At 37.4% G+C, this 23,139-nt stretch overlaps 1 protein-coding gene across 5 annotated transcripts; it reads right to left on the reverse strand.

The window, feature by feature from the left end:
• Positions 1–111: 111 nt before the first annotated feature.
• Positions 112–20,383, reverse strand: RECA1 (recA DNA recombination family protein). Of its 5 annotated transcripts, none has more exons than XM_088220852.1 (13): positions 19,939–20,382; positions 18,435–18,526; positions 17,774–17,849; positions 15,537–15,599; positions 15,289–15,415; positions 15,064–15,149; positions 14,846–14,971; positions 14,506–14,610; positions 14,327–14,383; positions 13,654–13,716; positions 13,494–13,570; positions 6,888–6,960; positions 112–733 (listed from the first exon to the last, which is right to left on the reverse strand). In XM_088220852.1, the coding sequence occupies exons 1-13, from the start codon at positions 20,185–20,187 to the stop codon at positions 626–628; spliced, it is 1,302 nt and encodes a 433-aa protein (XP_088076978.1). In that variant the 5' UTR covers positions 20,188–20,382; the 3' UTR covers positions 112–625. The 5 variants fall into 5 exon arrangements, 4 of the variants coding, with proteins under 4 accessions (XP_088076978.1, XP_088076977.1, XP_088076980.1 ...); XM_088220851.1 differs by having other exon boundaries at positions 15,289–15,418; XM_088220853.1 differs by lacking the exon at positions 112–733 and adding an exon at positions 748–927 and having other exon boundaries at positions 15,289–15,418; positions 19,939–20,383.
• Between the last annotated feature and the right edge of the window lie 2,756 nt (positions 20,384–23,139).

Here is a 23,139-nt window from a genome sequence, read left to right on the forward strand (position 1 = left end):
AAATAAAAATGAGCTTTGAAACAAACTAGTATCCCTCAAAATAGTTTAGCAACAGATTTTGAGTTGCTAAATTGGAGCACTAAAACGAATTTACAAAAATTAGTGCCAGAATTTCCTTATAAAAAAAGAAAAACAAAACATGTTAATGGGTAAATTTCAAGTACCGATGATAACTTCAAGTGGGTACAACAAAATCAATTACTCAGGTGAGTACGACGATGTGCATATACATTACAGGATGTCAAACGACAATTCCAAAACCTGGGCTAAAACAAGTAAGAAAATAAGCTTGGATTACAGAACTAGGAACACTACAAGCTTTTTCTTTTTTGCAGATTGGTACAGACCTACTTTCTTTCTTTCATTCTCTGCATAGTTTACTCTTCAAGCTTCTCCATCAAAATCAAAAGCAGAATGAGCATTGTTTTCAACTTCCTCTGGTGTTTTGACATATTACAGAAATGAAATGATGCTACCTTCTGACCTTTCAACTGTTCAAGCTGGACTTCTGGAGAGTGAATTCAATCTGGCAAAAGACCTACAGGGATAAAATTAGCCAGCTTGTTTCTGCTTGCACCTTTCTGTAGGTGACCAGTTAATAATAAATCTTCCCAATTTCCCCATCTCATTGAATCTCTTCAGTTATATTTTCATCTTGAGGAGAAACTCCCAAGCTTTTCACATTCATAGACCCCAAATGAACAGATCCATCAGTCATCATAGAACGAACAGTCTGCAACAGGAATACATATAAAAGATAAAACACCAAACAGTAGCAGATGATGTCCAAATAATAGCGGAGACCAAATACTTCAAAAGCAAAATGTGTTTGTCATCCCAATTTGCAATCCTGTTTTTCCTTCCATGCTACATGTCTAGATTGACGATATGCCATGTGTAGCTTTGATTTTAGATTCTACTATGCTTCTGCATAAAAAGCATACAGAATGTAACAACATTTTACTGCCGCCAAAACCAAAAATGAGTGGCAAATGCATGACAGATTTTGCATCACATAATCAACACTATGAAAGACATAATAGACTTAGGCTATAGGTGGAACAAGCGAACTATTTGTGGAATCCATCTGCAAATCCATATAAAGATTGCCTACAAGATGATAAAATATCATTGAAAGATGATAAAAGTTAGCCCCCTGAGAAATTCCAAGTGATGTTAAAACAATGAACTCTAAATCAATCCATTTTTTTGGCACTCCCTCTAATATTCTCTCTACTCTCTGAACCTCTCCCAAAACAAAAGTTCTTTCCTTCTCTCTTTTTTTTCTTTTCTAAACACTAAGTCCTCAGAACTGTGCGAGTTTTCTTGTCGACTGGATCGGCCACTCTCTTCTCTTTGGTCCGGAGTGAATGAAATGCCTCAAATGAGCACAATCATAGTCGTTTTCTTTGTTTAAGGGGTTGATTTTTTCAAGCTGGAATGGCTGTTGGAAGACGTAAGTTTTTGATGATAGAAAGCAAGTCTTTTGATGTGGTGGCAGAAGGGCAGGGCTTAAGGATTTTTGAGAATGGGAGGGGCTTCCGAAAATCAATCTTTTACAGAAAGGACGAGGTGGAGCGGTTGAGGGAATGTTTTAGACAATTCCAATGGAAGAAGGGGGGAGGGGGGGAATCAAGGGGCATGAGTCGAGGTAACAAAGAACACATTATGTGGATTGCATTGAGCAGAAATGGAAAAGGTAATTTTGTTGTTCCGTCTCGAATGAAAAGGCGTCAGAAGGGCAGATGTACCTGTATATTTACTCTGGAGGGAGAAACAGCCTTGGCTGGTGGCAGATGATGGAGGCAATATACGAGGTAAGTGGGATTCGAATTGGTGTTGCTGGACTGGGTGACAAAAAAAGATAAAAAGATTATTCCGGCAAACTTCCCGGCCATTACTGCTAGTCAAAGTGCTTTGTTTGCTGATAGCAGATGTCCATGTTGCAACACGGAGTTAGTGGTTTGGCCAGGTAGACAGTGCGTCTTTCATGGAAATCCTACAAACTGATCCCCGAAAGCTAAACCGGGTGGAGACTAAGATACCCAATCCAGCTCCTCAACCCGGCCAGTTCAAATTTCAAATGTCCAATGGCCCCAAATTGAGGCAGGAATGACCCAAACTGATTTGGTAAAAAACGACACTCTCTCAAGTCGTTCTAATAACCCACTAATGGGGAAGGTACTTGCAGGCTCTGTTTCGAGTGGAGGGAGAATCACAAAAATTGGGTCAAAGTTGGGCTGAAAGTTCACTTGGGCTGGAAAGGGTAAATTGGCAATTGGTGCGGATAAGGCTGGCCCATCCAAAAGGCCGTATATGAATGGACGACTGAGACAAGTTGTGGCCAGCCTATTCAAGAAAGCTGGTGGAAAAATTAAAAGGAAAAATGGAAGAATTTACAAGGATCGTGCCCTAAAAGAAAAAGATTTAGCTACGAGTGAACCTTCGGGTAAATTGCAGTCTCTTGGCGGAGAGAAAGAATTCTTGGAGATGATTATTAACTCACCCAAACTGGGAAATGTTAATGAAGAAGCAAACTTGACAATAGTTTGTTCGAGCGAGATGGAGATGGTGGGTTTCATGAGAGCAGGAGAAGGGATCTGTGGAAGAAAACCCGATTGACTAGATCGAAAGCGATGATGTGGCCCAAGAATTGGGGGATAAGAATGATTATTACTTCCCAAGTTCCTCGTTCAAAGATGAACATCAGCAGTTGTAGATAGTTGAATTCTCGACAGTGGGATCTTGCATGGATCGAGAAAGGGAGCAAGAAAACAATCATCTCCAGTTGGCTTTTGAAGTTAGAGGGGCCTCTGATATGGGGGTAAGGGATTTTGCTGCTAATATGATGCTTTTGGTTGATAGCTCTACTTGGGTGCTCGAGAATGTCCAGAGAGAAATGGTCGGAGTGGTTTTTGAGGGTTTTGAAAACAGGGTTATGGAGTTGTCCAAAGATATCGAGAGAAGCCGTATAGAAAAAGAAAGAGCAGAGGCAGTAAGAAACAAAGGGAAGGAGAAAACGGGAAGTGTGGTTTTGAGGGAATTACAAAGATTCATTTCAACTATAAACTATGATGGAGTTAGGCGGGAGAAGGGGAGGGAAGCAGACGTGGAAGCTGAAGATTTAAATGTCTAGAAGAATCATATCTTGGGATGTGCGGTGTATCAACGACAGCAGCAAAAGGCAAATTATCAAGGGTGGTCTAGAAAGATGGAAACCGGAGGTTGTGTTTACATGAGACAAAAATGAAAGTAGTTGATGGAAAGACGGTGAGAATCTAATGGAAAATAAATGAGATTGGTTGGTGTGTTTTCCCATCCACTGGTGCCTCAGTGGGTATCATCATTATGTGGGATGATTGCATAATGAACTATGTTAATTGCACCCTCGGGACTTGCACATTGACGTTCACCTTCAGAGATACCAGAAATGGGATGGAGTGGCTGTTCACTGGTGTCTACAATCATGGGGACGAGAGGGAGCGTACCCTTCTGTGGAGGGATCTTGAGGAATGCAATTCCAGATGGAAGGGGCCTTGGGTGATTGGGGGTGAATTCAATATGGTCATGAGCAGCACGGAGCGCACTGGTGATCATTTCAACAGGAGTTTAAAGAAATCTTGGAGAAGCTCGACCTGATTGACCTTCCTCTGATTAGGGGAAAATTGACCTGGATCAACGAACGCATATGTCTTGCAAGTTCCAGAATTGACAGGTTTTTGGTTTCCATTTATAATTTTCCTAACTTATGTCAAAAAAGGTTAAGCAGGTTAACCTCCAACCACTTTCCAATATGTCTGGAGGCGGATGACATTCTTTGGGGTCCTTGTCCTTTCTGGTTCGATGTGAAATGGATTGAAGTTATTGAATTTAAAGAGATGGTTAAGATTTGGTGGGAAAACTCATGTCACGCAGATACGGCCAGCTTTATTATTGCTAATAAATTCAAGCATCTGAAAAAAGAAATTAAGCAGTGGTGTAGAGAAGAGGGTATGAAGACTGAGCTTCAAATGAGTGTTATGATGAAGGAATTGAGCAGCCTGGACAAAAAGGAGGAAAGTCCTCTGGTGGCCGAGGAGTGCTTACAAAGGAAGCCACTCAAAGAAAAAATTGGTTTCTTTCTACAAATAGAAGAGGCTAGCTGGAGACAGAAATCAACGGAAAAATGGGTCAAGGAAGGGGATAGAAATACCAGATATTTTCATTGCCTTGAAAGGCAACATGAAAAAATAATTTTATAAGCTCGCTGCGGTTCGGGGAGGAAGAGATAGAAGGAAATCAGAACTTGAGGGATAAAGCCAGTGAGCCCTTCGCCGAGTTATTCACAGAAAAGATGAAGTGGAGACCAACTCTGGACGGCTTGTCTTTTAATAGTCCAGATATCGAGAGGAGCCAGGATTTGGAAAAAATTGTTTACTGAGGAAGAGGTCCTTGAGGGGCTGAAAGATTGTAACAAAGAAAAGGCGCCTGGGCCGGATGGTTTCCCTATGGGCTTTTTGCAGGATTTTTGGCCGGTGATAAAGAAGAATGTGATGAAACTGTTTGAGGATTTTCATAGGACTGGGAAATTTTTAAAGTCTATTAATTCCACTTTTATCGTCATCATACCGAAAGTGAGTGGAGCCATTAGAATAAAGGAATTCAGACATATTAGTTTGGTTTGGAAGTGTGTATAAATTGATTGCCAAAGTTTTGGCTAGAAGAACAGCAAGGGTTCTGAACAGCATCATTGGGTGACCTCAACATGCATTTGTTGGTAGTAAGCAAATTCTGGATGCAGCACTTATAGCTAATGAATTAGTTGGTGAGTTGCTTAACAAGAAAAGGAATGGTGTGTTGTGCAAGCTTGATATGGAGAAAGTCTACGACAATGTAAATTGGTCTTTTGTTGACTATATGCTCAGGAGGCTTGGTTTTGGTGTTAAATGAAGAAAATAAATCACCACTTGTATAACTTTTGTGTCCTATGCTGTGATTGTCAATGGTGGCCCCTCAAAATTTTTTCGGCCATCCAAAGGATTGAGGTACGGGGATCCCCTACCACCATTCCTGTTCATCGTAGTGATGAAAGCTCTTAACAAAATGATCTTGAAGGTCAGAGAACAGAATCTGTTTCAAGGCTTGAAGGTAGGGAAAAGTAACTGTAAAGAAGAAGTAACTCATTTATTTTTTGCTGATAATGTTCTGTTATTTAGCGAACGAGATTTGACAGCTTTTTTGAACATTAGATGCATCCAAATGGGGTTTCAAGTGGTCTCAGGCTTGAAGGTTAACTTGTCAAAATCAGAATTTGTGGGGCTAGGTGAAGCGGATAACAAATCGTACCTGGTTGAAGCTTCAGGCTGCATGAAGTCTAATATACCAATTAAATATCTCGGCTTACCTTTGAGGGCAAATTACAAAGACCGAGGGACTTGGGATCTGATTATCAGCAGAGTTGAAAGAAGATTGGCTGGTTGGAAAAGAAATTTACTTTCTAAACACGGTTGTCTTACACTTGTCAAGAGTACCCTTAGTAACCTGCCAGTTTACGACCTATCTTTATTGTCTATCCCATGCAATGTGACTAAAAGATTGGAAACTATGCAATATAACTTTTTGTGGGGAGATAGGGAGGATAGCAAAAAATTTCACCTTGTTGCTTGGAATGAGCTAAAAAAACCCTTACAAAGTGGTGGTCTTGGGATTAGATCTTTGGTGGAAATGAATACTGTTTTGCAAGAAAAATGGCTATGGCGATTTATCAATGAGGAGAAAGCTTTGTGGAGGAGAGTTATTGCTTCAAAATATGGACTTAATGGGTCTGGGTGGCTAACTCCTGGGGTGGTGAGAAGTCATAGAAAGGGTCTATGGAAAAGCATATTAGATGGTAAAGAAAAATTCCTTAGACAGATCAGATGGAAGGTGGGTTGTGGGAATAAGATCAGTTTCTGGGAAGACTACTGGTGGGGGGGTTCTCAGGGACAGATTCCCTGCAATTTTTGCTATTTCTGAGAATAAAGCTGCCCGAGTTCGTGACTGCTTTCTTAATAGTCAGACTGGCGAGGGGTCTTAGCAGGTGGTGGTTATTCGTAATCTAACAATTGGGAAATTCCTGAGTATGAAAAGCTGCTGGAATTATTGTCTGATATCAGGTTGAATAATATTGAGGATAAACCCAGCTGGAATATCACAAAAAATGGTTCTTTCTCTATCAAATCTTGGTACAAGAGTCTAATGCAGGGGGAGGCTATTCCACATTAAAGAGGGGTTGTAACACTGCCATTTCCTTACAAACTGATCTGGAAAATCAAGGTGCCTCCAAGGGTTTCTTTCTTTGCTAGGGAAGCTAGCAGAGAATGCATTTTGACTATAAATAAGCTTAGAAGAAGGGGGTTAATTTTGGTTAATGCTTGTTATCTATGCAAACAAGCAGAGGAAAACTGTAGGCACCTTCTTCTAAATTGCCCTGCTGTCTATCATTTGTTGTGCATGGTCTAAAACCGGTTGGGTATTAGCTGGGTTTGTTCGGGTTCTATCAAAGAAGAGATTTGGGCTAAGAAGCATCTCAGTAACAGCTGTATCCTTGCTGATTCAATTCCCATTTTGCTTATGTGGACTATGTGGAAAGTTAGGAACTGTAATACTACTCTACTACTTTTCACTTAAAAAAAAAAGATTTTGCATCACATAACAGATTCATGACCAGGAAGCAAAATAACCAACAGAATAGCATATTTGAAGGGGAGGACATCTTAAAACGTGGATGGACCATAACCATAGCCAGATTGGTTGAAATCAAAACATATACCACAAAAATATGGGGTTGATAAAAAAAAAGTCTAAAACCCTACAGTAAACAATTTATCATTTCATTTAAGGAAAAAGAATGGAGGATAGAGACCAACCTTTTCTATTTCATCATGAAGAAGAGGATTCTCTCTCAAATATTGTAAAGCTCTCTCTCTCCCTTGTCCCAACCTGAAACAACAATGAACTAATGCTTTAGGAGATAATATTAGGCACTTCCTTTTACTTTTCCCAAGTAGATAATCCAAGGACCAAAAACACAGAATTCAATATAATAACACCATAACCTGGTCTACATGGACCTCTATTAGAGAGAGGATAGCTGAAGCCTGAAGGATTAACACTAGGAGCCTTCGTTCAATTAGGAAACTAGGTAACCTGTTTTAATTCTCTATAAGAGATTTGATTTCAATCTTGTTTAGAATCTGAAAACTAGTCCATAGTCAGTAACTAATAACTTTTTACAGTTCCGACTTATGGATCTAGTTATAGGACAATTAATGTGAATCTGCCGAAATTTTGAGTGTTTCTTAGTATTCCTACCTTTACCTGTTTTGAAATAACTTAGGACTCGTTAAGAAAGAGCCTTGTAATTTCTTGAGTAAGACAAGTACTCAAAATTTGTAAATTAATTCTTCATTTATAATCTGTCAAAAAGACAGCTTGGTCCTTGTTCTTCGATAAAAGAAGAGTTTATTGAGAATGAACAAACGGATTACATGAGAGGAGAATGAGACATCTTCCAAAATGAATAAAAGAAAAAATATAAGCAGCCCAAAACAGCCGGAAAAAAAAGAGACAGTCATCGTATAAAAAGGCTGAGTCTTGTGAATAATGATATCCTAGTTATGGTACAGATAGGAGATATTAAAATTCTGATAGGAACCATGCCCTTTGGCCACAGTGACACCAAATAAGTCATCCTCTTCAACAACTCAGAGTACAAAGTACTTCAGTTGTTGAATATTCTAGAGTTGCGAGCACAGCCAAATATACCATAAACCTACAAAGAGAACAATCTGCCACAAAGGCTTAGCTGCTTTCCTCACCCAATTCCCATCAATATTATAAAGGAAATTCTCCACAATTATTTTGAAAAAAGAAAAGGAAGTTCTCCAGAGTTAGAGGCAAGACCCCAAAGCAGCCGAATAGCTTAAAAGTGTCCATCCACAACTTCCAAGCTACTCACAATAAAGGAACAAATGGGCATGCATTGCTCCTCCTCTAAAACACATAACACATACATTAGGGGAGAGGGCCACACATAAGACAGCTCAGCTTGATCTTTAAGTACAAAGAAAAACAGTTATACTGGAAGCTATTCTCATAACTACTCATAACTACCCATATTCCTTATCCTAGCCTTAACCCTTCTTCCCTTCTACCATACACGTTACTGCTTACCATCAGAACACAAAAAAAAGATAAGCAGTTATTTGGGAGTCAATTTCCAGAACAACATTAACCACCCATCTGTTTCTCCCTAATTTTCTCCTACTAACACTGATAATACTTCATAAAAATACAACAAATAAACCCACAAATAGCACCATTATGCAGCACATACACCTGTCTCATAAACCCATAAACAACAAACACAATACCAAAATACAACTATCCACTAATTATATAATGTTTTCATCCCATCTCTAATACACCTTATCAAAAGGTGTTATTTTTCTACTTATGATCCTAACAATAACTATTTTAGTTGGAAACTCTGATTGTCTTATGGCATCATCACTCAGTTCATGCAGTAATTACAGCAAACTAGTCTATGTCAGCAATTAATAACTTTCTTCTCGTGTTTGTTTATGTTTTTTCATGGTTGTTTTTGCATTTTGTACATGGTTATAATTGTGTGCTCGAGAGTTTTATTGTGAATGGTTGCTGCATAGTGGGTGGATTTATTTTTTCCTCTCATAATCAGGTATTTCTAAACTTGGAGGTCTCTCTAATAAGTCCCTAATCTAGTAGGAAATATAGATTATAAGGGGGGAAAGCCCACCACAAGTATTTAGCTAGCCTAGAAAGTTGGAAAGGATTCAATGTAAGTTCCTTTGGGGTACTTCGGATGACCAGAGGAAGTATCATCTTGTTGGGTCGAATGAACTTAAGAATCTGGTTAAAGTTGGGAGCTTGGGGATTAGATCTTTGGTAGAAATGAATCAAGCTTTGTTAGGGAAGTGGCTGTGGAGGCGAGGAAAGGGCATATGGAGAAGGGTGATTCTGGCAAAATATGGGCTGGAGGATATGGGGTGGTTCACAGGTGGTTTAATTCGGTCCTAGGGTAGGAGCCTATAGAGGAGGATCAGTGATGGTAAAGAGAAGTTTCTGAACTGCATCAACTAGAGGGTAGGCAGTGGGAATAAAATCAGATACTGGAAGGACAATTGACTGGATAGGGGGAGTCTCAAGATGTAAAGGATCAGAACTTAAAAAGAAATAAAGTCATGAATTAAATGCAGAAACGAAACAATAGAGTTTAAGATTTACATTTCTTACACAATAATTTAGAATACTCAACAGGGTTACTAGAATGTCAATTCTAAAATAACAAACGAAAATTAAATAAATAAACAAAATGTAATATACTGAGTATTTTACGACGATCTTCACATGTTTTTGAAGGAAATCCGGGTGGTGAACTATTCACAACCTTCTTGTTGATCGAAATCTGAGTTTTGGTTCTCTTAATCTGAAATAGTTAATGAAAGGGTGAGGTACACTACCTCAGTAACAATATCACACTAATCACTGATACAGAAACTGAAGGTTGGTAAAAATCATAAAAACAACCTATGGATCTCTTGATTTAAATAAATTCATTTATCATAAAGAAAACCATTTATTGCATATATTTACCGTTGCGAGATTTTTAAAATCGACCTATAAACACAATAATTCAAATAACATTCCAACCTCATATTTAAGTGAGCAAAAACAATAACTTTTCCTTTTTATTTGCCTATTAATATCCCCGGGGGTGCATAGGGATGTCCCACTACGCGTGAACCCATATCCAACATTGTCAACAAACTGGTCGTCCCTATATCCCATCTAGTATGAACGCTAAAAATACTATCCCTCAATACTCCGTCCAGTATGAGGATGAATTGAGTTGTTCCCATACCCCGTTCGGTAAAAGCGCCAAAAATACCATTCTTTGATACTCTGTCCAGTATGAGGCAATGTTCACGGTAGGGTTCCCAATGTACCCAGTCCGTCCACCATCTCCCAAAATATCCAGTAAGGCTATCATCCATTAATTCACGTAGCCAATCAATTTCCTATTCGCATATTAATTACCAATTTCACAATTCAACCGTCAATCACGCAAGACAAGTAATATATATATCAATGAAGTACAATTGAATCACTTAACCATTCCAGTATATCATAATGTATTTAAAGTTGTAAATTCAACAATCAGTTAAACAGGACAACAAATAAATGACTAATCGATTTCCGACTCCATTAGTAACCTGTAATTATTCTCAAAATTTTCTAAATTACACAAAATATCATATTACCGATTATTAAATTTCAATTCCATAACAAAAAATAACGTGAGGAATTTTTACCCAAATCAGTGTCTGAAACATAGAACTTTCTACTGCGCCTACTGGCGGTCCTCGGGTTTCCTAAATTTTTCTGCGAAAATTAAAACACGTTTTACGTACCTAAAAATACCCCAAAAAATTCAAAATCGGTGTTAAAAACTTTTTTTGGCCTATTTCAAAATTCCAGCACGGCAGCACTGCCATGTTCTAGCGACGACACCGCCGCCCGCGGCAGCGGTTTGCCTCGATCTACCCGTTTTCAGCCAGTTTTGGCCGGTTTTACACTCATCCTTGCGAGAAAACACGTTATGAGACCTTGGTTGGTCTAAAAAAGTCAAAAAACAAAAGCTTATCGGTGGCGGGGTTTTTCGGTGTGGCGGCTCTGCCAGCTCACCATCGCGGTTGAATGTTTTTCTTCAGTCAATCTGTAAAAAACAGAACGGTGAACAAAATGGTGAAAAAATCGCACGAAACGGAAAACAGAAAGGGACTCATCGGAGGCAGTTTCAAATTTTGCCCGCAGCAGCAGCGTCGGGCTTTACCCGCGATTTTCGGTTCATCCGCCGTTCCTTTTGCTCCGATTCGGCCTTGAAGGTGCTCAGAATCAAATTCCGAGCGGAGAGGAGAGTTTTTACTTTTTTTAGCAGTCGAATGTGGCTCCGACGCGGCGGCAGACAACAGTCGCCTCCCTTCTCCGCCGACTGGTTCTTCTTCTCTGACGGGAAGTTGACGGCTAAGGTTTGGGTTCAGTGTGATGCGAGATATTTATACCCGTCTCGCTTAAATCTAGGTCGTTCATTACGTTTGATTTCGACTGTCCAATCGCGTTTAATGAGGAAATGAATATGGGTCGTTCATTACGATTTGATCTCGACCGTCTGATCACGTTTAAAGAGGGAATGAATCTAAACCGTTCATTGCGTTTAATCGCGACCGTCCAATCGCGCCTGAGAAGGGAACGGATCCGAACCGTTCATGCGCGCAGAAACGCTTACGGGCCGTCTGATCGCAGGCACGCGGATTGCCAGCGTAGTCTCCCGTGTAGCACCGAGTCAGCGTGTTTTGTCGTGCAGCGCTCTTCAGTTTGTCGGAGCTGCTGACTGGGCGGTCCTACGTAACACAATTTTCTTTAATTGCGTTTTGACCCACAGTTTTCGATTTTTCTTTAAAAAACACTCTGAACCCAAATTTTCACTTCTTTTTTCAAAAATTGTTTTCAATTTCATCATTAACCTATTTTTTTCCTAAATTCACATTAAATAAAAATTTATTAATTTCAAAATTATATTTTTATACATGTTTTTAAATTCTAAAATTAATCTCGAGCCAAATTCTGAGTCTGAGTATTACACAATGCCCAGTTTCTACATATTTTTTCTATTGCACAAAACAGAGAGGCTACAACTAGTGATTACCTCTATGATGCTGTCACTGAGAGAGGGGGGTGGCTGATATTGGTTGCGAGGCATCTTAATGATTGGGAAATTGGTGAGTATGCGAAGTTGTTGAGCATTCTATCTTCTGTTTCCCTCAATGACGAGAATGACAAGCTAAGATGGAGGTTTACAAGGGGTGGCTCTTTCTACGTGAAGTCCTGGTATAAAAGGCTTGTTGGGAGAGATGAGAACACTGGGCAATTCCCTCATAAGCAGATCTGGAAAGTCCAAGACCCTCCGAGGGTATCTTCTTTTGATTGGGATGCATCGACAGAATCTCTTCTTACCATTGATAAGTTAAGAAGGAGAAGACAGGTGCTGGTAAATGCGTGTTATATGTGCCTTTAGGAGGAGAAGAGCTGTAAACATCTGCTATTATGTTGTCTTATTGCCTTCAAGTTGTGGTCTTTGGTGTATCGGGCGTTGGGGATTAGTTCGGTTAAGGTGGGGTCGATTAAAGAGGAGCTATGGCGTGTGAGTATCTGAAAAGCAATAGTGATATTGTTGAAGTTTAACTATTCACCATTTTTGGACGGTTTGGAAGAAGAGGAACAGGAGAGCTTTTGTAGGACTGCAAAAGTTTTGATATTTTAAAAAAAAGCTGGTTTAAGACCCTTAGTTTTTGTTGACGGGTCGTTCAATAGCGGTTATAAATGATTTTTATCATTTTTGTCTCATGATGACTAAGCTGTAAATGTTGTACATTGGTTGCACCCTCTTGGTGCATGGTAATATTATTTATATTTTTTATTTCAAAAGAAAAATTAGCTAGCCTACTTAAAATTTTTACATTCCCCCAAAAATATTTAGCTAGCCTATTTGAGATTTTTCCATTAATTAAATCCACAACCAGATCCACTTCCAACAACCATAACGTTTTTGTGACAGAGCACGTGGTTATGGCAGATTTCAGGCGTTTCTAGCAAAAGTATGTAGTGTTTTTTTTTTTAAATGAAAGAAAAATATTATTATGTACAAGATATCCAGGGGGTACCACCCGAATACAAACTAGTTACATATCAATTAAGTGGTGTATAACAGCACTAAAGTCTCACATGTCTTTGATGTCATGACCTAACAAAATAGAGTTAAAAGTATGTAGTGTTGAAAAAAAAAAGTATATATATATATTTTTCCTTTTGTGTAAATACTATTTAAGTACTCGTGTGATAGGAAAATACTCGTGTAATTATATTAGAGTTTCCTTTCCTGCACTAAGAGTCATGTATATATATATAGCTCTTTTCTCTCAATAATATTCATTCTATTATTCCATATAGCATCAGAGTTATAGGGAAAAGTATCATGGTCATGAATAGAAACGCCTCGAATAGGAGCCTATGTTTCTAGAGTTGCAGATGGTGGTCGTAAAGAAACTTCAGGCTTGCTTTTTAAAATCAATTTTGTATTCTTGTTGCCAATTCCATAATTTCTGAAGTTCCAAACATAAGTATATTTTCATACTCAATAGATAACAAAACATTAAGAAATTTCTGTTCTCTCTCTGCATTCATTCTTCTGGTTATTGTTTTGCCTTACTGCAATTCAGTCTACTTCTCCCTATTTTTCATTAATGATAAAAAGGGTTCAATATTCAACTATTATAATCAACCAAGATATGAAATCCCAAAGACAATTTGTAAGACCGAGGGAAAGAAACTACGTGCGTTAATATGAAAGCAAAAGTTGAAGAATGAAAACAGACCTATGCTCTCCATAGCTATACCAGGAGCCCTTCTTTACCACAACATCCAACATCTCAGCACAATCCAAAACGCATCCCTGCAAATTTGGTTTGAGGTAAAATCAAAAAGCATAATTTGCATCTTAGAAAACAATAAATGCCTTTCTATTGGAATACCAACCAGTTTACTCACACCCTCCCCAAATATGATTTCGAATTCTGCTTGCTTGTAGGGCCGAGATACCTGTAACAACAAAGGTAGCATCAGCCAAAACTAGAAAAGAAGTAAATAAAAAGAATGATTATTCTCATCAATTACATGCATCTTTGGACCTAATGTTTTCCCTGCCAGAATAAAAAGCAAGGATTATAATTCAGTTTTTGGATATTATTAATTCCTGCAAAAAGGCTTATACTAGAAGGATAAGAAATTGTAATGGAACTTATTCAAACTATCGTCATTTATATGATACAGTAGGCATGTTGAATGCCATTCTATCGACAGTTTTATGTATTTGTGCGCAGAAAATCATTCACAATCACAACAATATAGAACTGAAGATATAAACATGGTGTCATTCCTTTTATAATCTAATTCGATAGGCCTATGTCCCAGCCAAAACCATTCCCTGCTGAATGTGAGATTATCATATCTTTTTTATGGCATGAAAGAAAGCAGCTAAGTTTATTTTCTGAAGCTGCAGCAAGAAATTCATATTGACATATGATAAATCATTATGCAATATTTGAATTGTTCATAACCATTAAAAAAAAAAAAAAATCTTAAATCAGAACAAATTAAAAAAGAATGTATTTCCTTTGCAAAACTTTACATATGTTGACACCATCCTAACCTTACTCTTCTGCACCCTCACGCGGACTCGAAGCCCAATATCCTCATCTCCTTTGGCCTAAAAACAAGGTTAACTTTTCCATAATGAGGATGAAATATAGATGGTTTCATGAAATACAATAAGAATATTTACATGAGAGAGAGAGAGAGAGAGAATATCAAGGGAGCTATTGTCCTTACAGACTTTATCTTCCCCGTAGGACGTATTTCTAGGCGAACAGATGCAAAGAACTTCAATGCAATTCCTCCACTAGTTACTTCTGGATTCCCATAGTATACACCAATCTTAGAAAGCGAAACAGAGCAACTCCATTAGTCACTAAAGAACATCAATAAACAAATGTTTCTTTTGCACAGTGGAGTATGGCACTCTAGAAATTTAAGATGCAAAAGAACTGGAATACTTTTAAACGTGTTAAAAATGACTTGATCAAGTTGTTGCAGGCCCAACCAGTCACGAAACTGCAGTTTTCATGATGATATATCAATTAGAATTATATGGTTAAACAATAAGAAGTACCTTGTATCTAATTTGGTTCAGAAATATTAGAGTACAGCCAGCTTTAGAGGCATTTCCTGACATTTTACGCAAAGCTTGGCTCATAAGACGTGCTTGCAATCCCATTTGCTGCATTCCAATCTCACCCTATATACAATATAATATACAACTTTGACACAGACAACCTCATGCTTCTTAATGGAAGAAAGATATAGAAAAGGGGAAGACTGATAAAATACTTCGATCTCTGCTCGAGGCGTGAGAGCTGACACGGAATCAACACAGATAAGATCTATGGCACCAGATCGACACATACGATCTGCAACTGATGTGTGAAAAACTATTGGTTATATTGCATCATATGTATGATTATCATGCAATGAAATTCATGAGTGTTACTCAAGTGCAGTGTTCAGCCATCAACCTGTGCACAAATTAAAAGGTAAAAGAAAAAGGTTTATTACTTTCCAGTGCCATCTCGCCATTGTCAGGTTGGCAGACAATCAAGTTTTCTACATCCACTCCCAATGCTTTTGAATATGATGGATCGAAGGCATGCTCTGCATCAACAAGCATTGCATGGCCTCCAAGCTTCTGCATCGAGTAGTAAATAAGAGCTGTAGGATGTCTCAAGAAAGTCGAGAACTTACAAGAACTTTCTACTAACAGACAAAAATCAAATTACAGAAGAAAATCCCAGATGAGTAATTACCTGTACTGCTGCAATTGCATGGAGTGCTAGGGTTGTCTTTCCACTACTCTCTGGTCCAAATATCTGCCAAAAGGAACAGCAGATTTTAACAGGTTTTTGTAGCAGAACTTAAATCAGACAAACAATGTTATTCTGACAATCATAATTAGTTCCCTAACCATCTTGTCTCGTGGTGAACAATGGGGAGAAGGCTTTGGATTCACCTCCTAGCCAATATTAGGCATCTACTGGATGGTGAATGGTTCCATCTCAGTAAAGCTCCTTGCTTGGGAAAGTATACGAGCTGCCAAGAGCAAGAAGAACATCGTTGCTCTCATTCCTAGTCCATTTTTAGGACTATATAGAGGGAAAAGGAATAGAAGAGTTTTTGAGGCTCATGTATCTAGCTTTTCTAGAATTAGTGATCTTTGGTTCCAGACCTTACATATTTTGCTTAAAGGTCATCCTCTCCTCAGTGGAGAAGATTTAGGGACCCTTGCTGCTTTGGTTCTTTCATAGGCAAACAAAAAAATGGTGGATCACCCTCTAATGCATCTCCCTCTCTTTCATGTACTTGGTAGTGAGCCCCTTTGGTGTCTTGTTTACAATAATCCCTTTCTTTTCCAAAGAAAGGAAGAAGATTTCTTGTATATCTGCTAATAAAGTTATAGCCAATTTATAGACTTTTTCCAATCGAGAAAATAGAAAATAATATAATATAATACATGCAAGATATTAAACCTAATAACTAAGGATAAGTCAAGATATATGATACATAGTAATTATTCCCAAAAGTACTCCTAGAATCATTAGTTAGAATTATTCCTAAAATCATGATCAACGTGCCTCCTTAGGGTGGCAAACAAGTATCACATGTCCCAAGCATTAATAACTGTCTCAGGTGCCTCCTTATTGCCAGGGGATTTCTTAGCTTGGTTCCTGCTTTTTCAAATTGACTTCAGCCTTCCATTTTTGGCATCATAAATGTTCATCTTTCCTACAAAGTCTCAGGTGATAGGATTGCTACCTATCTCAGACAAGCATTAACAATGACCTGTTGATGAATATTCATCTGCCTGGTTAAGCATTGGTGGCTTCACCAAGTTGTCCCCTAGCATTGATTTTAGTTTTCAACTGCTTACCACAACCTTGTCTACCCTTGACTACCATCTTCTAGGATAAGGATTAAGGATCCCCTTCTTTCTACGGCCCCTGTGAGTTTTCCTTTACCTTTGCTAGGAAGTGCTGATTTGGTTCTTTATACATGTATCAACCCTTTCTCAAAGGGTGTTTGTAGACTTGAGGATGTGCTTTTCCCAACTAAGACTCTCCCTTTACTATTTGAATTACTTATAATGTTGAGACCAAAGACTTTAAAACCCCTTCCCCCCTCTCCCCTCCCCCCTCCCCTGGCAGAATGGTGATACTAAAGGTTTTGCTTCAGTAACAATACTCCTCTCTTCTACTACGATCTCTTAAAGCAATCAAAATGTAGGGAAAAAACCAGTTAACTGAAAAGAAAACTCCAATAAAAGACACAGGGTGTGGTTCCAATGAACCGTAAATACAGATCTTCTATACAACTTTCCATTTGGGCTACATTACTTAAATCTAATTAATATAATGATTAGTTATAGAAATTTAAAACAAATAGGGCTCTATCTTCTAATATGTGTTATATGTTGTTAAAGTTTAGAGACTAGGAGTCACATCTTCCTCCATCCTAATGTCACAAACATATTTGATCAAGGCTTTTAAATTTGTTCATCGGAATCATGGATTTTTCTTGACTTTGGAGTCTTTCATCTCTATTCATCTGCAAGGGAATAGGAGCAAAGCGCACAAGGTATAGATATGCTAATTTTGTTGCTTCACATATCTATGGTTAAAACATACAGCTAGGATCTTAAAAAAGCATTCTCAAATCCCACACTCTTTGATAATGACTTTTTTGGCTTCTTTGTGGGCAAGGCTTGTGGACTTACCTAGGTCCTTTCTTTATTCAGCTTACAAAGAGATTGAATTGCTTTATTGCATTGATGCTTTTTATCTTTTTTTATTTTTACTTCAAATATGTATTGTACTTTTTAAGATCTTATCCTTACCTTCTTGTACTTTCTCTCTTTTGAATAAATCTTCTCATTCATATATATATATATATATATATATATATATATATATATATCCAAGTTTGAAGCATAAAACGTTAAACTAACAACAGAAAAAATCATATACGAAAACGTGCATAAAGATACTACCTCTACAATTCTTCCCTTGGGAAGGCCACCACCTAAGGCAAAATCTAGTGTCAAGCAGCCACTTGGAAAAGTTTCACTGCAAACAAACAAAATGTCACAGAAACAAGTTTAGAGTTGAATCTAGTCTTACAAGGAAAGATGCTCCATATAAGCTTGGTTACACCATACTGAGAAACAAAGGTTACCTAGGTAATCAAATTTTGTTTCTTGAAAGAAAAATGCGAACATATCATTAAAAATTTCAAACATATCATTGGTCAATTAAAATGCTGAAAAATGGAGAGGATGAAAGGGGAAACAAGGATTAGAGATATGCCCTTACCACAATAAAAAAAAAAAAGATTACTAGTACTACATATTCATATACTTCCTCATACGATCATGTAATACTTTGTATAACATTATCGTAAATATTAATGTCAAATTATTTCATCTATAATAGCTACTGGTAAGCTCATATTGAGTATTCATTGGGTACAAGCATCATATTGAGTATTTCTTTCAAGTGTTTTGACATGGTTATATGACTAATTGAATTAATATTCATAGGCAAGGAATGCAATATGTAAATTAAAACTCTTTTGTGCTTTGCACAATACATTCCTTGCAACAAGGATAAAGATTTAAAATGAAAAAGACACTGTGACAAGAGAAAACATACACTAGAGCTCCACCAGCACTGCCCAGTCTTGTAACACTTCCTTTTCCAAATGAATTATTTATGTCGTTCATTGCTGCCTCCAATGCTTTTTGCTGAACCAGGTTAGATAAATGTGGAAAAAGTCAAATATATAAATTTTTAACCACATAACCTAGATGAATGTCTGGATAACAAATAAACCGGCTGTCTGATACACGGAATAAACCTTGGTCAAAAGAAAATATAACATTACACAGAAGAATAATCATAATATTATACATGACGGTATCATGATAAAAATTATCAAAGGAGATTTCATCATCTCTCTCTGTATTCTCTTCATTTCTTATTTTTTTTTTCCAATTCAAAGATTTTCAAAGGCGAAGCACCGCAACAGCAGCTTATATTTCTCATTCTATGATTAAGCATGCTTTCTGGAATGCTCATCAGTGCATTCCTTAACCTTTGTAGCCTTAAACTCATCTGCAAAATAGTTTAAGGTTAACATGCCTAGGACCTATATCTGTCATTCATGCCCTGCTTCTTGGTCATTGATCAGTAGTTCTAAATGATGCAGAAATAGTATTCAAGTCAACAGTTTAGTAAATACAACACCAGTTGCAAGTTCACCAGCCCTTTAAATGAACAAATCACCAGAAAAACACTTCTTCTAGTTCTACCAATCAACCTGATTCGTTACAATAAAATTTTTTTGAGATAAATTCTTTACAATAAAAATATATCTACCACTAATTTTTCCTCATGGAATAACTGGAATGAAAATGACTCTGTCCCCGTGAATATCTAGATTCTGTTACAGTGTAAAACTAGATTGTCCTGACTCCCTAATTACAGCCACCTTCCTCACACCAACTACACTTACTCCCCCCCCTCTAACCCTAAAACATAAACTGTTATGAGAATAATGGGAAATTTTTCCTCCAAAGGTAGCACAAAGATGGAGGGCCAAGGCATCAAAATAGCTGAAGTACAAGACTTGCGGCAGGCCTCGTTTAGCAGGAACTTCCAAGCACCTTTTCCCACTAACTTCCTGACCTGAAAATGCATATGGGTATTCAAGCTACCGACAACATTCACCAGGAAATAAAAGATGTAAAATGGCAGGTCTCCCTGCTTATAAAATTCTTCAAGACGCCTATCGAAACTCAGTACTTGGGAACAGCTCACAAAATGGGTACGTGCTAAATTCCTTCAGCTTACAAGTCCTGGAATCCTCATCCAACCAAATAATTCACTCTTGAGAATTTCAGTTTCAAATATCTCATTCATTACAATGCAATCCAAAAGAAATGCAAATGAAACCACTCCAATTTCAGTTTCAGATAACATTAAAATGGTACATCTAGAAACCAAAGAAAAGCCATCATGATATGAACTCAAAGGAAAAGAGGGTTACGTCTCAAACCAAACATCAAACAGGCCATGGGCAACTCCCCCCGGAGAGCATATAAATCAAAGTATGGGAAAACATATACAAAGACAACATTATAAACTTAAACCTTACCCGGTCGAGTAGGCGGGAGTCCGAATCAGAAAAGAAAGCGCCATTAACTTTTCCGTCGAACTCGCAGCGAATTCTTTTGGGTAATTTTTTAGCAACAGCATGTTTTGAGGAAGTGAAACGTGGGCGAGAAGAGTGGGAATGGAGAGAAGGGGATGAGAGAAACGATAGTTGGTATGGTTTGCAAGAACAGAAAGAGAAAGAATGGTGGTGGGGTTTTAGCTTTAGCGAGAATACTAATGATGAATCCATTCTACATCCAATTTCTATCACGTAAGATTAATGGACTATGAAGATGAGAAAAATATGGATGTTGAAAACAAGAACAGTGGGGAAAAAGCAAACTGAAAGGGGAGAGTGAAGAAGAAGGTTGAAACGGGTTCAACACCCAAAACGCCCGTGAGCGGCGCCGTTTTGCTTGCTCGCTTCTGAAGAATTAAGGCGGAAACTTTTTCATAAATACACATATATATATATATGTATGTATGTATATAGAAGGAACAGTTAGCAAATTACGAAAGAATTTGAGAGCAAGTGTTATTTTTCACAAAAGGGCTTATATCGAAAACAAAACAAAAAGTTGAGTGTTTAATTTTAAAATTCTAAATGTCAAGGACCATTTTGAAAATTGATGTAAAAGTGAGGAACTAAGTGTAAAATTAAATTAACTATCATTAATTATTATTATTATTACTAACTATTAATTATTATAAGTCGATCAATTTGGTGTTAGAATTTAATAATAAAAAATAATATTTAAAATATTATTAAATAATAATAAAATATTATTAAATCTAATATACTCAACACTTATAAATACAGATTGATATTATTACATTGTTTGTAAAATATTATATTTATATACGACATATTTTTTCTCACATCTAAATTTGCTTTGAGAATGAGAAGAGCAGCTAAGAACATTAATATCCAGTCTTTTTAAAATCATAAAGTATATTAGAGATCAGATTCGGTAACAGAAAAATCTTGATTTGATGACACAATTTTGAAGATTGTGGAAGTATTTTATCTATGTATTTAGCAAATTATAATATTTAAGTAAAAAATCAATTAATGTTCTCGAGAACTGTTAGGAACAGAGGAGAAGAAGATTTTCTGATTTTATTATGGACAACAAAAACTATATACAGCTTGTACAATGGCAAAAAGAAAAAGACAAAAACAGTTATAATTAACAAACTAATTTCAACTAACTCATTTCAACTAATCAATAATTAATCTTAATACTCTCCCTCAAGATGGAGAGTACAAATTTATTGTACCCATCTTGTTCAACAAATTCTCGAACTGCGTAGGATGAAGTGCTTTTGTCGTTAAATATGCAAGTTGATTGTAAGTGGATATATGCAGTGTCTTCAAGGTACCATCTTGAATTCTTTCTCAGATAAAATGACAGTCAAGTTCAATATGTTTTGTTCTCTCATGATACACTGAATTTGAAGCAATGCGTAGAGCTGTCTGATTATCACAGTAAAGTAATGCAGGACCTTAATGTTGCACCTTTAAATCTCGTAACAAATTCAGAATCCACACTATTTCACATGTAGTATTGGCCATGGAACGATACTCGGCTTCTGCAGATGACCGAGACACAACTTGTTGTTTCTTTGATTTCCATGAGACTAATGAAGATCCAAGAAAAACACAATAACCAGTCAGATATCTTTTAGTATCAGGACATGTGCCCCAATCAGCATCAGAAAAAATCTTAATTTGAATGGTAGATGATGATGGAAGGAAGAGACCCTGTCCAAGTGTTCTTTTGATGTACTGAAGAATCCACAAAGCAGCCTGAAGGTGACTGGTCCTAGGAGTAGCTAAGAACTGACTCAGTCTATTGACAGAATAGCATATAACAGGACGAGTGATGGTCAAATACAATAATTTTCCAATCAGTCGCCGATAACTAGTGATATCACATAGAGGTTCTCTATCATCTTTGGATATCTTAAGATTGGGTTCCATGGGAGTAGATGAGGGCTTACAACCAAGGTACTCAGTTTCAGTTAACAGATCCAAAATATATTTTCTCTGACATAAGGTGATTCCTGTGTCATTTCTTATAATTTCAAGTTCAAGAAAATATCAGAGAGTTCCCAAATCTTTTATCTTAAATTTTTGTATGAGTGCAACTTTGAGTTCTTCGACGGCATGATTATCATTACCAGTAATAACAATATCATCAACATATACCAACAATACTAGAAAAACATTACCCTGATGCTTGACAAACAATGAGTGGTCACATTGTGACTGATGGAAACCTTCTTGAAGTAATACTTATGAGAACTTGTGAAACCACTGTCGGGAAGCCTGTCTCAACCCATAGATTGACTTGTGTAGCTGACAAACAGGTTGATGTGGAAAAATCTCCCCCTCTCGAGGAGAATATCTTGGAGGCATATTCATATAAACTTCTTCATGAAGGTCGCCATGAAGGAAAGCATTGGTGATGTCTAACTGAGTCAGACTCCAACCATGAATAGCAGCCAGTGAAAGCAAAATTTTTATAGTAACCAATTTTGCAACTGGAGAGAAAGTGTCAATGAAATCAATGCCAAATTGTTTTGTGTAGCCCTTAACAACCAGACGGGCTTTATGTCTCTCTACGGTCCCATCGACTTGATATTTAACTTTATAAACCCACTTACAATCAACAAATTTCTTCCCAGGTGGAAGAGATACAACAAACCAAGTATTATTGTTTTCTAAGGCACGTAGCTCCACAAAATAGCAGTCCTCCAAACATCAGACTAGACAGCCTCAGAGAAGGTGGTAGGCTTAGTGTGGGAGGAAAGAACAAAAATAAAATTGTGATATTGAGGTGTAAGCTTTGTATAAGTAAGGAAATAGGAAATGGGGTAACGTGCCTGTGTATTTGTATGATAGCAGTGATAGTCAGACAAATAAGAAGGTGGTCGTGTGACACACAAAGGTCGATGTGGTGGGGTTTGGGAAGAGTCATGCGGTGAGTGGGAAGGTGAATCAAAAGAAACTAGAGAGTGTGTAGGTGTATGGAGAGGAAGAGGTAAGACACGTTCATGAAAAAAGGTCATTGTGAATGGGACTAGGTGAGTGGGATGAAAGAAATGGAAAGATATGTTCATGAAAAATGACGTTTTGAGAGATGATGATTTGATTGCTCTCGATGTCGAGAAGTTTATATCCTTTGTAACCCAAAGA

The sequence above is a fragment of the Carica papaya genome, chromosome 5 (assembly GCF_054855325.1).
Source record: "Carica papaya isolate Zhongbai chromosome 5, ASM5485532v1, whole genome shotgun sequence".
Lineage (NCBI taxonomy): Eukaryota > Viridiplantae > Streptophyta > Magnoliopsida > Brassicales > Caricaceae > Carica > Carica papaya.